At 38.7% G+C, this 15,140-nt stretch overlaps 2 protein-coding genes and 1 pseudogene across 2 annotated transcripts in view; 1 reads left to right on the top strand and 2 right to left on the bottom strand.

Moving 5' to 3' along the window:
- The window catches only part of LOC127432784 (14-3-3 protein gamma-like), a 678,408-nt gene that overhangs the window by 60,086 nt on the left and 603,182 nt on the right, over positions 1-15,140 (bottom strand). The window lies entirely within an intron of this gene.
- Positions 125-11,316, top strand: LOC127432797 (RNA-binding protein EWS-like). The gene is made up of 16 exons (XM_051684223.1): positions 125-161; positions 868-904; positions 1,002-1,053; positions 1,179-1,317; positions 1,453-1,669; positions 1,806-2,098; positions 2,188-2,386; positions 8,147-8,184; positions 8,834-8,845; positions 8,932-9,047; positions 9,453-9,582; positions 9,693-9,812; positions 9,934-10,072; positions 10,189-10,286; positions 10,571-10,808; positions 10,932-11,316. The coding sequence occupies exons 1-16, from the start codon at positions 146-148 to the stop codon at positions 10,969-10,971; spliced, it is 1,884 nt and encodes a 627-aa protein (XP_051540183.1). The 5' UTR covers positions 125-145; the 3' UTR covers positions 10,972-11,316.
- On the bottom strand, positions 13,189-14,393 carry LOC127432776 (carbohydrate deacetylase-like; annotated as a pseudogene).

Raw genomic sequence — 15,140 nt, 5'->3', positions numbered from 1 at the left:
ATCTGGTGATATATATATAGCATTTGATAGCAGTTAATTGTGAAATTAGAACGTTTTAAATAAATGTCCAACCCCGCGTGTTACCATGGTAGCGCCCGCAGAGTCTGATCCACGCATGCGCTGTTCGCTGGACAAGGCACACGAAATGGCGTCTGCTGCAGGTAGGAGCTGCGTGTAATCCATTGTAACGTTGAGCCTTTTTTAAATCATACATGGGTGACTTTAATTTCTTTAGCCGGTTGTAATAAACGTGAAATACCTTTATGTGTGATATAAAACGCGGTTAACCGGTAAAATAATCCCGTTGTGATGTTTACCGGTAGGCGTCGGCTTTCTGTTTTAGCCGGTTCTGTCTTCCTTCGTGTGAAAATGGGGGAGGGGATGGAAAACGATAATTTGCAATCTCTCTGAGCGGGAACATATCCAAGCAGTATATTTAAACAGTTTCACTCAAATATAACTTTTTTTCATTATGAACTTATTTTATTTTAACATCGTTTAATTTTCACGTGTCGGGCTGTTGCTTGGCAACGTTACGCTCGAGCTGAGAGGCGGGCAAATGGTTAGAAGCACGCGAGCACGTTGTGTAACCGCTATTTTAACGTTGTGGTATAATAATCCGCTGTTGTTCTTAATCCTATAACGTTTTAGTACAAACACCATCCCTTCCAACATCTGTTTTAACAACGTGGTCCAAAGATTATTTAATCTAATTTCAATGTCAAACTTTCTCGTGCCCGTTTATGTGTACTTTTTTGCTCATTTAAGCCATCTAATCACTTTGTTTAACAGTTGGAGTATGATTTTGAAGATATCTTTCCTATATATCCTGCTCTTTGATAAACAATTTTCGTTCATTTGTCACAGATTACAACAGTTACAGTCAGGCTGGAGGCCAGCAAGGGTATGTACATTGTTTGGCAACACATCTAATGTGTTTTTTGACTGTCTCATTGATCATTGTTAAAGTTAGCCGTTATTAATCTTTTGATATTGATCAGCTACAGCTCCTATGCGGCCCAGCCCTCGCAGGGTTATGGACAGACCACCCAGGTAAAATTGCCCTTAATGTTATTTATGCACATAATCACTGTAAAGAGCAACACCATAGCTAATCAAGTGGTGTCTGCCAGAATGCTTATTTTAAATGACTTATACTCTGTGTTCCTATTGTGTAGCAGTCATACAGTCAACAACAAGGCTACGGTTCATACACCCAACCGGCTGATTCAACCTACTCCCAGAGCGGCAGCTCTTCAAGCACTTATGGCCAGCAGGCCTATGGATCATCCTATGGACAGCAACCACCAGCCAGTGGTGTGTTAAATTTGACTTTGTGGATTTTTGATATATATATTATTTGCATTTAGCAATAAAGCAATTGCCAAATTTCATTGGGTAACCAAAATGTTTTTAGTGCCCATTTTTACTTTATTAAAATGTAATCTATAGGTGGTTATAGTGCCACTCCAGCTGCACCGCAGGGCTACAGTCAGACAGTGCAGGGATATGGAGCTGGCAGCTACGATGCCTCCACAGCTGCTGCTGCTGCTGCTGCTACCACCTCCACCAGCAGTAACCCGACCTCGTATGCTGGGCAGGCCAGCTACGGCGCTCAGTCTGCATATCCTGGATACGGCCAACAGCCTGCTTCTGCTGCACCACCTAGGTATCACACAGAGTTAAAAGGATAGTTGACCCAAAAATGAAAATTCTTTAATTTACTTAAATTCTTTACTCCTTAAGGTCCAGATTTGTCATTGTTTTTCATGGTTGCAAACTGTAATCACTGTTTATTTTTCAAGCAGTTACAGTTCTGGCAGCCAGCAGCCGTCTGGATATGAGCAGAGCTCGTATTCTCAGCAGCCCCAGCAAAGCTCTTACTCTCAGCAGCAGCAGGGAGGCTACGGGCAGCAGAGCTCCTACAGTCAGCAGGGAGCATATCAGCAAGCTCCTCCCCAGCAGCAACAGGCTCCGCCTTCCAGCTACGCTCCACCTTCTGGATCCTATGGACAGCCACCTGCTAGCCAGTATGGACAACAGGGCAGCACTGGAGGTGGCTATGGCCAGTCAGATTACAAACCAACTAGTCAGTATGGTAAGTCTACTTTGTTTTGTGAAACCTGGTAATGATCATGCTTGTAGTTAGACAGGCTTATCATAATTATGTTTTTTTTTTTTGTACAGGTAATTACAGGCAGGACCATCAGAACGGCATGGGCAGAGGCGGCTACTCGGGCCCTGAATCCGGAGGATATGGGGGCCCTGGAGAGGGTCGTGGCATGGGAGGGGGGGAGAACCGCGGGCGTGGCCGGGGTGGGTTTGACCGGGGCATGATGCGAGGAGGTGGTGGCATGCGAGGGGGCATGAGCCGAGGAGGCATGGGGTAAGTTCCTGTTTATGTATCTCACCTCACCATCTTTCTTTCCCTTAGACAGGAGCTGAAAAAGGCCATACAGGGCTGAGAGCTGTGCAGAATTATCCTTAGCAGAAATGTAACATCTGATTTCCTTGCTTAGCAAAATCCTGAAAACTATTCCAGCAACTGAAATCTATTTTAAGATTGATAGTTTCACATATCAAATGTTATTTTGGTTGTCAAGATACATTTTGATAGAAAAATCTGTCCTGTATTGCACCTGTCCCTTTTGAAGGGATGCTAAATGTGTACAGTTTTAAAATCCTGCTGCTCTCAGCTCTGCCTCATTATGGCCAAAGGTAAGGTGATTATGTGCTTTGGGAAAAAATATTTAATTCCGTTTAAACCCTTTATCTTAAACGAATAGTTCACCCAAAAATGAAAATTTGCTGATAATTTACTCACCCTCAGGTGAGTTTCTTCATCAAAACAGAATTTAAGACTTTTAGGATTTCATTTCAGGACTCCTCTAAACAATGCAAGTGAATGTACTCCATTTTTTTACGGTCCAAAATGCATATTAAGGGTGCATCAAAATAATCCGCACGACTCCAGTCGACAAAAAGTTCTTCTGAACCCAAACGATTATTTTTAGAAACAAAACAATACTTGTATACTTTTTAACTACAAATGTTCGCTTCCGTACATCTCTGTGACCCGCGCTCATGAGAGGGATGACGTAAGCTCGTTGGTAATGTCACGTGGAGGAGTCAGGAAGCGCGTCATTGTTTACTAGAGAAACTTGCACAGACCAAGCGCCGTTCACAAACCAAAACGATTTCAAAACAAAATAAAAAATAATTTCCAAATAATAATAAAAGAAAAAACAATAAACAATGATGTGCTTCCTGACTCCTCCACGTGACCTTACCAACGAGCTTACGTCATCCCTCTCTTGAGTGCATGTCACAGAGATGTACGGAAGTGAACATTTGTAGTTAAAAAGTATATAAGTATTGTTTTGTTTCTAAAAATAATCAATTGTTTGGGTTCAGAAGAACTTTATTTGTCGACTGGAGTCGTGTGGATTATTTTGATGCATCCTAAATATGCATTTTGGACCGTCAAAAAATGGAGGACATTCACTTGTATTGTTTAAAGGACGAGGCCAGAAATGAAATCCTGAAAGTCTTAAATTCTGTTTTGATGAAGAAAGAAACTCCGATACATCTTGGAGTAAATTATCAGCAAATTTTCATTTTTGTGTGAACTGTTCATTTAATTCATTACTTTTGAGGGATCCTAATCTACAGCAAGACCTTTTATAGGGCCCTATGAAATAAGTTTTATTTTTTTCCAAATTGTTTATTTTTTTTCCCCCAAATTCCGTGTTTTCACTTTATTTTCCCTGAATTCCAGGTTTTAAAGTTTAATAAGATTTATTTAAAAAAACAAAAACAAAAAAACATCTAATCAAATTAATTCATAGAATTTTAATGAACTAAGAACAGAACAGTTACTTTTCAACATACCATTACATTATTTTTATCAAATGAAGTGCTTCTATACTGATCCTCACAGCACATTCCAAAACACAACATTGGAGTATTTGTAATTATTTATTTTTTAGGTCAAATACAGAGCTGCATAATAGAGCATCACAATTTTAATGAAAGCAGTGATGAAACTCTTGCTTGTGAGATATTGCTTAAATATAATGTAATTATTATTATTATTATTACTACTACTATTACATTGAATAATAAATTTTTCTCTACAGAAGTAATATATTTCTGTCCCTTTTTTCCCAATTTCACGCATCTAGTGAAATGGAGCTTTTATTTTGGTGTTTTGTCAGAAAACCGGATGTTTTTGATGACTTCACTTCTCCCCTCCGGAAAAGCTGTTCGCTATATGGGCTAATGTTCTTATTAAATCGCAAAAGGCTATGATTTAATTATATAAATATATAGCCTGCATGAGCTACTCACGAATAAAATGCTCTGCTCTTTGTCATTTACACAAACACAGAGTGCAGGTAATGTTAATGATGCGGTTGTGGATTCTCTCATTCACTTACTGTTGAAGCATGCAGCTCAGCAAGACATTAAATAGGTTATTTGTTTTAAATCTCAGCCTTTTATGGTTTAATCAACAAACCAGGACACATGTTTTTAATTGATTAATTTCTACATTCACTTTATCCCAAATATGTAAAATTCTGTGACATTCTGTCTTTAATAGGTAATTCCGTTTTTATTACTGGATTTCCGTCTGTGCTTTCTGCATTGCGGAAATCATAGAGCCCTACTTTTATTTACACAATTAGATTGTGTTGGGGTCAAGATTAATAAGCATTATGGAAAGTTTCAGAGAGCTGTGCTCCAGATGGTCTGAATATGTCCATCAATGCATAGGGTGATCCTTTAGGATAGGGTTGTCACAATTATACAATTCGGCTGATGATTAATTGTAAAACAAATATTTGCAATTATGACTTAATTGTCTGTTTTAGGGTTTTTACAATTGATTAATTGTCAAACAAAGGTGTGTGTGCGTGCTTCATACACCTTAAGAAGTAATATTTTAATATTTAACTTGGATATAATAAAATTAGGATATATGATTTCTTTTAAGGCTTTAAAAACTTGGACAATATTGCACAGGGGTAGAATGACATGAAAAATATTTTAAATATCAAAATATTTCCCAATTCTTAATGTCTCTTTTGGTCAACTTTAGTCTTTGTCCATTTTACACAGTTGTTTTTGGAACCCAACCTACATGAATAGCTATTATAATATATTAAATTGTGCAATAGTAGTTTCCTGTCCTAAATTATTCACTTTCTCACACTTTTTTTTTGGTGCTTTGATAAAACCCACAAGGCACAAGAATTACATTGAGATACTGTATGTATTTAAAAGTGTTTTTTTAATTCTATCATCTCCACAAAAATAAGCGGGCATCTCCCCCGCTGCGTGTCATTAAAGCCGGCGCCACACTATCAGATTTTTCCAGTGATTTTCAGGGGTGCGCTTCATTAACATAATCATCGGCCAGACGGTGGGAGGCGAAGTGCGCATTAGCATCTGCCAGCAGGTGGTTGTTAATCACTTGACCGTCGGGACTCCCTGCTGAGTTATTTGGTTACAGCAAAAATGATTGGAAGTGGCCAATGAGCTTCTTTTGCTGAAGAATTGACAAACATAAAGCTGATCTGAATGTTTAAATCACACTCAGCTGCATATCACAAATGCTGATTGTAATCCAGTGATTTTGTCACCAAGCGTTTTTTCTGTGGTTTTCTCCTTCACTAAAATGACTAATGAAATTAGAAAGCAGAGGCACAACAGTCTGTTTTTATTGAATGTGATTTTCTTTACTCACTGAAAGCTGCATATGGACATACACGTTTTACGGCAAGCCTTGAGGGGATAAATACACAATCGTGCACTTTCACAAGGTAAAGTTACTCCATGAATCGCATTCTGAATCACTCTACTATAATTATGCTCACGTGGTACACCTGTTGTTACTTTGGCAAGCTCGACAAGACTGAATCAGAAAGTGAGTTGCTGTGAGTTGGTATGTTTGTCCACCATTCTTAATTGGCAAATGTGTCATACCTCCGACTGAAGAGAGCGAGATCTCGGCAAAACTGTCTGCATGTTTGACACCCTCGGCCAAAATAGAGTTGTTTGGAGTCTGCTAGTGTGATGCCGGCTTAACCCACAATGACCAAGAACATTAGTGAACTTTTCAATTTGAATTGTGCAATAATTGCAGTTGGGTCAAAAACCGTGATCGGACTATTATTTAGTAATTACGACAGTCCTATTTTTGGATAATTTCAAAAGGTGTGTGTCATTATTCCAAATGGGTCTTTCTAAATCTGTCTGCAGATCAAACGTTTTTGCAGATACAGAGTCAGTTTCAAACTTATTCTGAATTGAGTTAGCCATATTTAACAGTGCATGAAATAAAGGGTTTATGATATTTTAGGACCAAGGTTTCATTAGAAGTGTAAAAATGGGTAACATTAACTCTACTAGCATCCAGTGTAAATATCTGTTTAATTTGCAAAGAGTTTGAAGATCATTCTAATAAATGTGGTTTGCAACCATTAACACTTAGACTCATCGGCCACTGTATTAGGTACACCTGTACATCATCTTATTCATGTGATTATCTAATCAGCCAATCGTGTATACACACTAGAGACTGCTGCGTGTGAAAATCCCAGAAGATCAGCAGTTACAGAAATACTCAAACCAGACCGTCTGGCACCAACTCTCATGCCACGGTCCAAATCACTGAGATCACATTTTTTCCCCCATTCTGATGGTTGATGTGAACATTAACTGAAGCTCCTGACCCATATCTGGATAATTTTATACATTACACTGCTGCCACACGATTGGCTGATTAGATAATTGCATGAATAAGTAGATGTACAGGTGTACCCAATAAAGTGGCCTTTGAGTGTATATTAACCATATTTGTCCCTAAAGACAACTTTTAAAGCTGCTGAAGGCAGGAAGTGATTGCAAAAACAATTGAAAGTGAATGCAGTGACACCACATAAAACTGTAACTACAGAACATCCTTGACCCTTTAAATCTTCAGCTTTTATTTTAAAAATATTAACTTTATATAATAGATTTGCTTTACAAAGAGAGCTTGATTATATTGCATTTCAACTAAACCCTTTAAGGTTACACTCCAAACCATATACATACACTGCATTCATTTTCCCTCCTTGTGCAAAAAAGGGGTATGTTTTCTTTAACTGTGACATTTTATTTGACAAATTTCGATTGCTATTGTCTTGTGAACTATGAAGCTTTTTCTTTAACATGCTTTGTCGCATTTATACGCTACAGGTAACAAAGTGAGAGCCATGTAAACACATCAATACTTTTACAGTACCACTACTCAGTTCTGAGTCTGGGCCGGCAGCCTTTTCAAATGGGGACTTAAAGTTGGTGGTGTCAACATTTTAAGTGAAGAAATGTTCCAAATGTGTTTTCCTACAGGAATGAAAGAATCATCTTTTTCAACAAAGCAAATATTGTAATAATTATGAGCTTATACAAAAATTATCTTCTACAAAAAAGCTTTTGATAGCCTTTTTTGCTTTGTATAATTATTTGGTAAATATTTTTGTAAAGAGTAAAATGGTGTTATGGTTTACTTGCTTTTCTTTTTTTATTTCACTGAAGTGCATGTACAAGCTTTATGTAAGCAGATTGTTTCAGATGCAGCCCAATACATTCTACTTATGCGGTTGACACAGTTGCCGTAAGCGTTTAGGTCCTCAAATGAGAGCATTAAGTGCTTGATTTGATTTATAATTTGATTGCCTCAAGTAGTTTTTAGAGACTGCGTAATCGATTTTACAGTCTGCATTAAAAATCAGTCGTATGGCTGCATCTAAAACAATTAAATCCAATTTAAGTGTACTAAGTTTCTGGGGTTTTCCAACTACAATGATAATAAAGATCAACCCTCACTTCTGCTTTAAACATATACAACCCCAAATACTGTTCAGCCACTAATGTAATTATATGAGCCCAGCCAAGGCTAAAGACATTGTAATGATAGTGTACCCCCAACTAAATGTTACTCTTAGAAACATTGTATTTAGAAGGGGGGGTTAAGGGTGACTTGTTGGGGGTTAAAAGTTAGAACTGTGTAAATTCTCCCCCATTGCCCCATTTTGTGGTAACGAAGTGGCTGTTTTAAGGGAAATCGCCTTCATATCTCCGCTTATTCCCCCCCCAGCATCGCTGGAGACAGAGGTGGCTTCAGTAAGCCTGGTGGTAAGTTTAATGAGAATCACAAGACCATACACTATATACTTCACCTTTCATTGGTGTTTTTCAGAAGGGAAATATTTAATGCCTTGCAAAACTACACTGCCGGTTAGAATTTTAAGAGTTTTCAGCTTTCATTGGTTGTATATGAATGGTTCAGTCCTATTTTTATTGGTTAAAAATCCTGAGTGTGGACTCCTTAAAGCAGGTTACTTAACCCTCACTTTTAAGAGTTAATGGTAACTGGCTGACCCAGCCATGAAGTGCATCACCATTTCAGTGTTTACTACTTGTGAATTTTGTATGACATCAGGAATGGAGTCCAATTTGGGTCCTTGGTTTTCAAGGGTTTTTGAATACTTTTTTCTATTTACCATGGCACACTGGAATAAAAAAAAAAAATAAATAAAAAAAAACCTTTAGGCAGATTTTGAATAGTTTCCGTAATATATTTTCACAATCAAACGACTCTTGGGTCAACAGCACTATGGTATTTTGTCTCTGTCTTTTTGAATGGTCAGAGCAAGTGTGCTGGGGCAGTTTTACCAGCAAGTGGTAGAATTATGTTAGGTGCTTTAGAAACCCAGCATGTAAACTAACTTGTTTCTCAATTTCTCTTTCTTCTGGTGTCTGTCTTGTTGAAAATCACTACCAGACTCTGACATGGGTAAGTTTGGACTTTTGGATTGTTTTATTCATCTTCCTCTATCCATTTCTCTGGCTTTCAACACTCTGTGTGATGCATCTCTGCAGGACGTCCAGAGGAGCAAGATGACTCTGAAAATAGCACTATCTACATCACTGGGCTGACTGAGAATGCTACATTGGAGGAAATGGCTGATTTCTTCAAGCACAGCGGAATCATTAGGGTACCTGACAAATCCTTAACTATTGCTCATACTTTTCACGGGTATGTTCAAAGCCCTCACACCGAGTACTAAACTGGCAGTTAACTTGTTCTGAACAGTTTACGCTGTGAACATGAATTATTTGTGAAATCATGTGGCCTGTTGACGAGGTGTGCCATTACTTCCCTTTGCAATCGGACATAGGTTTACTGGCTTAAAATAAAGCGGGTGAAAAAATCCCATAGATTGTCCAATGAAGGAGAAATTGAGACAAGTAGGAACCAGAATATTTTGGCAACTGCCTGGTAATCAATGAGAATTACATAGAAACAAAGCTTTAGAAAATATAAAAGTCTAGTAATCACTTAACATCAAAGCCTTATGTGTTTAATGGGATTATTTAAATGTGTTCTTTCTCTCTCCCAGATAAACAAACGTACAGGTCTGCCCGCCATCAACCTGTACACAGATAAAGACACGGGGAAACCTAAAGGTGATGCCACCCTGTCTTATGAGGAGCCTCCATCTGCTAAGGCAGCAGTTGAGTGGTTTGATGGTAAGTTTTTCACTGAAGTCAGAATTCCATGGTGTAACAGGTTTTCCATTGCATACGAGTCATCTTTATTTTGAATGATCAAACGATTCTGATACTCTTTCCCTTTTTAGGCAAAGATTTCCAGGGCAAGAAGCTGAAGGTGTCCATGGCTCGACGAAAGCCCATGATGGGAATGATGCGTGGGGGCATGCCAATGAGGGGAGACCGAGGTGGCATGATGGGACGAGGAGGTGAGCTGTGAAAATCTTCAGTGCATTATTTATCGCTTTGATAGATGAAAACAGAATAGTAAAAATGAAAAACTTGTAAATTGTTATGCCTTTCAAGATGGAATTGGCTCCTTTTCCACAGGAATGATGGGTCGTGGTATGGGCAGAGGTGGTGATCGAGGAGGCTTCATGCCCCGTGGAGGTCCCAGGGGAATGGGGCGTGGAGGACCGACTGGAGCAAACATGCAGCAGAGGGCAGGGGACTGGCAGTGTCCAAATGCGTAAGTATTGAAATTGGTCCTAGTGTTGCAGTGATGAATGCATAACATATGTTTTGCATACAGCTTCTTAATTGATTATTCTTGTATAAGGCATGCATTCTGTTTTGTTTTTCTAGGGGATGTGGAAACCAGAACTTTGCCTGGAGGATGGAGTGTAACCAGTGCAAGGCACCCAGACCTGAAGGCTTTGGACCTCCTCCCTTCCCCCCTCCAGGTTACTGTCTTTTTACATGTATTGCAAGCATTATGCTGCCCTGCAAAAAACTGCTGTAACTGCACAATTTTGCTGGGCAATCAAAAGAACTTTGAAGCCATCATTCTCAGTTTCAGTGTGTGTGTAGTTACCGTTTTGCTATGCAGGGCATATGTTGTAGTTAATTGAATCGTGTTTTCAGAATCACGAACAGCACTGTTTCGGATTTGTTCAGGTGCTTTAGATGTTTGCATTAGAAATTTTGTGACTGGGGTTATATTCACTAGCTGTCATTTGGTCTTCAGGGGGTGACCGTGGTCGTGGTGGCCCGGGAGGGATGCGTGGTGGCCGTGGTATGGACCGTGGTGGCCCAGGTGGACCCGGAGGCTTTCGTGGGGGTAGAGGTGGAGACCGTGGAGGCTTCAGAGGAGGCCGTGGCATGGACAGAGGCGGCTTTGGTGGAAGGGGTCGTGGAGGGCCTCCTATGGATGACATGGGAAGAAGGGGGCGAGGAATGGGACCACCTGGCAAAATGGACATGAAGTGAGTACTTTTATGCTTTTCAGGAGGCATGAGTTTAAAAAAAAAAAAAACTATATATATATTAGTCAAAATAAAGTATTTTATCAGAAAATAGGTACAGTAATTTATTATCTTGTTTTATAGGGTAGACCATCGTCAGGACCGGAGAGAGAGACCGTATTAAGAGACTCCTCACTGGCCAAAACCACCTTTCACTTTTCAAATTATTTTAAACTTGTATTTCCATATTTATAAATGTTTAGTATGGAACTCTTTACTGCTTTGCCGTTAGTCCTCATTGAATTGAATTTTTTTAACTTGTGTTTTTGTGCTCTTTATTCTGCTAAAGAACTGTCAATAAAACCAGATGCACACAGAAATGCAGGGTGTTCAGTGTGCCATTTGGGTTTGTCAGAAATGTAATTGTGGAACTATGTGAAGGTTATTTTTTTTTTTATCCAAATACCCCTCATTTGCTTTACTCTGCTTTCCTGTGTGGAAATGTTGAATAAAAAAAACATGAAACCCATTTTCTTAGGTTGCTTTTTTTCATAGTCTAATTAAGTTAGACCAATTAATATTGTAAAGTGTTCATTTATTTTCTGCCTCTACTGGCATTGCCACAATCTACAGGGTGAGTGAAAAAAAAAAAAAGGCAAACGGCATTTGAACGGGTTTAAATAAATAGTTCACCCAAAAATGAAAATGTCATTATTTACTCACCCTTATGTTCTTTTATTTTATATAAGTGCTTCAGATCATTCTGCTGACAAAATATTGGGGGAAAAGAAACATTGTTTGAAAGCGCACAAGTAAATGAAATGTGATTTAGGAGCTTTATACGGTGCATGCCACTGAAAAGACTGTTAAGTCCATCCCTCACAGCCTCATTTTCATTCATGTCAAAAATCAAACGTGTCTCTACTGAATATAGTGTATTGGAGAAAATGTGATGGCCAACTGAATTTTACGACAGTAAATCACAGTTTGCGAAAAGCATACAAATGAATGGGTAGAGCCGTAAAATTAGTCCTACCTTTCGCAAAATGTACTTGTACAACTTTTTTTGTAAACTCCACATAGTTCACTCCAAAAGGATTTCTTAAAATAATATATGTTGAGGATTAGCAGACAGGGACAGGTGGTCAATCAAGTTTTCTCACAAAAGCGAGACTCAAGTATGTCCTCCTTTGATATCCTTTCAAAAAGAACATCCTCTGGGCTTCTTGCCAGCTAATGCCTTGTTATACTTTTTTAGATAACCTGGTAACACTTTACAAAACGGTTCCATTTGTTAACATTAAAGGCACACTCAGTAACTTTTGTCTTTGTCATCCTGGACTTTCACTGACACCTAGCGGCTTGGATGCAGCATAGTTTTTAGTTTCAGATGTCATTGTAGAAATGTAGTATTCGCAGTCATCCATGATTACTTTAATGAGTGAAAGTGTCAAATAACAGGATGGTTACTGAGATTAAGCGAGTAGTATTCAGCTGGTCATGTGATTCTAACATGGCAGCTCCCATGAGGAGACCCTCTCCATCTAGAATAAAACAGCTTTTATAAGTTACTGATATGACTGGAATCTTCATTTTAATTGAAGTGGTCATGATTTCCAACATATATTGCAAAAATACAATCCATATCTTTAGGAGTTAATCTTTTTAATGAGGAAAAAATTACTGAGTGCACCTTTAATGCATTAGGTATCAAGAACAAACAAACAATAATTTTACAGTATTTTTTTTTTTTTAATTGATTGTGCTTTTAATTCAGGATTACAGTAAAAATATCATAAACACATTTATTACAAACATTGTACCCCAAAAATTACAATGTATTTTTAAATATATAAAGTCACTGCTATATGTTCAGTTAAGAGTTAAAATCTACATGTAGTAAATTACAGTTATAAATATGGCATAACTATCAGATTGTACAATTATTTGTAATATCATTATATGAATTTGAAAGCACTTGGTGCTCTAATGAGGCAGAAACTTTTCTGATCGCACATTTCTAATACAAGGACATTCTTCTGTCTGTATCTGCCACAGGAAAAATGTAGGCAGGGTTCTTCTTGCAACAACTAGACGTGGAGCAGCTATCCATCCTAAATGGTTGTATGCTTTAAAAGAATAGTTCACACAAAAATAACACTTTGTAATCATTTACTCACCCACATGTCATTCCAAACCAGCATCACTTGCTTGCTTTCATGGAACATGGGGAGAAATGTTGATTGTTCTCATACAATAAAAGTGAATGAGGCTGTCTCCCCAACATTCTGCCTAACATCTCCCTTTGTGTTCTACAGAAGAAAGTTAGTCGTTAGGGTTTGGAACAAAATGAAGGTGAGTACACAATGAGAGAATTTTCATTTTGGAGTGAACTAATGCTTAAATATCTAAAAACATTTTTTTATGGGAATTTCAAATACACAGTCTCAAAAAAGAGATTGTAGGACATAGTTATAAAAGACTCTTTTAAATGGAAATGGCTTCAAATGGTTTGGTGTGGACTTTGGAAGCAGCACAATTTAACTTTATGGTCCATACCATACATGTATGCCCATTTCCTGCCATTTTCCCAACCAAGCATTTACCCTTCAGTTTGTTGCAATGCCCCAAAATACGTTCCTCTACATCCCCGAGGGTTTAAAAATCCTTAAAGGCACAGAGGTGGATCCCATGTTGCCTGTAGTAGCCGGTCTGTAGACTGAGAAATCATCGGGTCCATCTCCACATCCACCCTGGTGAGGGTGACTTGGATATCCTGGATGAACCATAAGCTCTGCTGTGAGAGGTTGATAGGAGTCAGTTGTGCTGTCATTGGTCTGTGTCAGTATCAGTGAAGTCACACCGTCATCCAGTGATGACCCTCATGCCTCCAGTGTGAAGCCCAAAGCTCGTTTCAGGTTGGATATAGACATGTTCTTACCCATGGTGCTTAGGCCCAGGTATATGTCAGGCCATCTAATGCCATGCCGATGAAAAACTTAGACAGATTCGAGGGCATCTTTTTCAACCTGTGCATAGAAGTCTTGAAGATGGGATGGGAGGAAGGTGCAAAATTTAAGGCCAGGTTCCACAGGGACCCGTTTGTATGTGATCCCAAAATCAGAGAGAACTCTGCCAAACACCTCTTGCACCTCTGGTAGGACGTGTACATGCTGGTGACCATCCATATGAGAGGGCATGTGGCCAACCAGTTCATAGAAATTGTTTATCTGAGCCCTGAGCTCCACCTCCACCTCCACCTCCACCTCTGACATCTTGAGCTGACTGCTCTGCAAAACCTTCCGGAAGCCCATCTTGCCATGTAAAAAACCATCCTTGTTGAGGAACGTTGAGCCCTTCAGTTCCTGAGACACTGGAAGACCCTCTGAGAGATTGGCATGGGGTCCAATAGGGAGGTGATACCTTTTGGCCAAGTCTGCCACATGTTTTGCTGTGACTGCATTCACCAACAGAGAGACATTAGAGATCCCACCAGCTTTGAAACAATCCACAATGCCTCGATTCCTTCTCTCGCAGTACCCAAAATCATCTCCTGTCACCACCATCTTCACCTTGGGTTGAGGCATCTTCTCCTCGCCTTGCCATTTTAATGCAAGGTTTTTGCCATTTGTCCCTTTGACAAACGCATCCAACACTGTGAGGAGCGGCTGAGGACCAGCATAATTTTACAGTATTTATTAATCTTGGTTAATGTTAATTTATACATACTGTATAGCGTGCATGTGGACTATTATTATACTTTAATGTTTTTTAGTTTTTTTTGCCCTTTTTTGAGCTGGAAAGTGGTCATTATGGAAAAGACCAGTTTGAATATTCTTTAAAATTTCTCCTGTCGTATTCTAGAGGAAAACAATATCAGAATCAGAATCAGAATGAGCTTTATTGCCAAATGTGCTTACACATACAAGGAATTTGTCTTGGTGACAGGAGCTTCCAGTGTACAACAATACAAAACAGCAACAAGACATAGATAATAATAAGAAATAAAAATTAAAACTAATTATACCCATACAGATGTGCTCAAAAGTTTGCATGAGAATAATGGTTAGTTAAAGGTGCTCTCAATAATTTTGGGATAATTTGGTTACCAATTTTTTTGTTTATGACATTGTAAAAATTCACTGTTTACAGTCAGCCATGATCCATTTAATTTATAAGTGAAAGTGTCCAATAACACTGCGGATACTGAGATAAACACTGCCTTCAAGTGGACCTGGGAAAATCGTACCACTGAGTCTGCATTCATTATTATGACATATCATGCATTCAAGTGGGAAACAAAATACGGAACAAGCCAAACTTAAACAAATACATGCATGATGACAAAAGCTC

The sequence above is a fragment of the Myxocyprinus asiaticus genome, chromosome 42 (genome assembly GCF_019703515.2).
Source record: "Myxocyprinus asiaticus isolate MX2 ecotype Aquarium Trade chromosome 42, UBuf_Myxa_2, whole genome shotgun sequence".
NCBI lineage: Eukaryota > Metazoa > Chordata > Actinopteri > Cypriniformes > Catostomidae > Myxocyprinus > Myxocyprinus asiaticus.
This window is presented reverse-complemented; position numbering and strand designations above follow the sequence as displayed.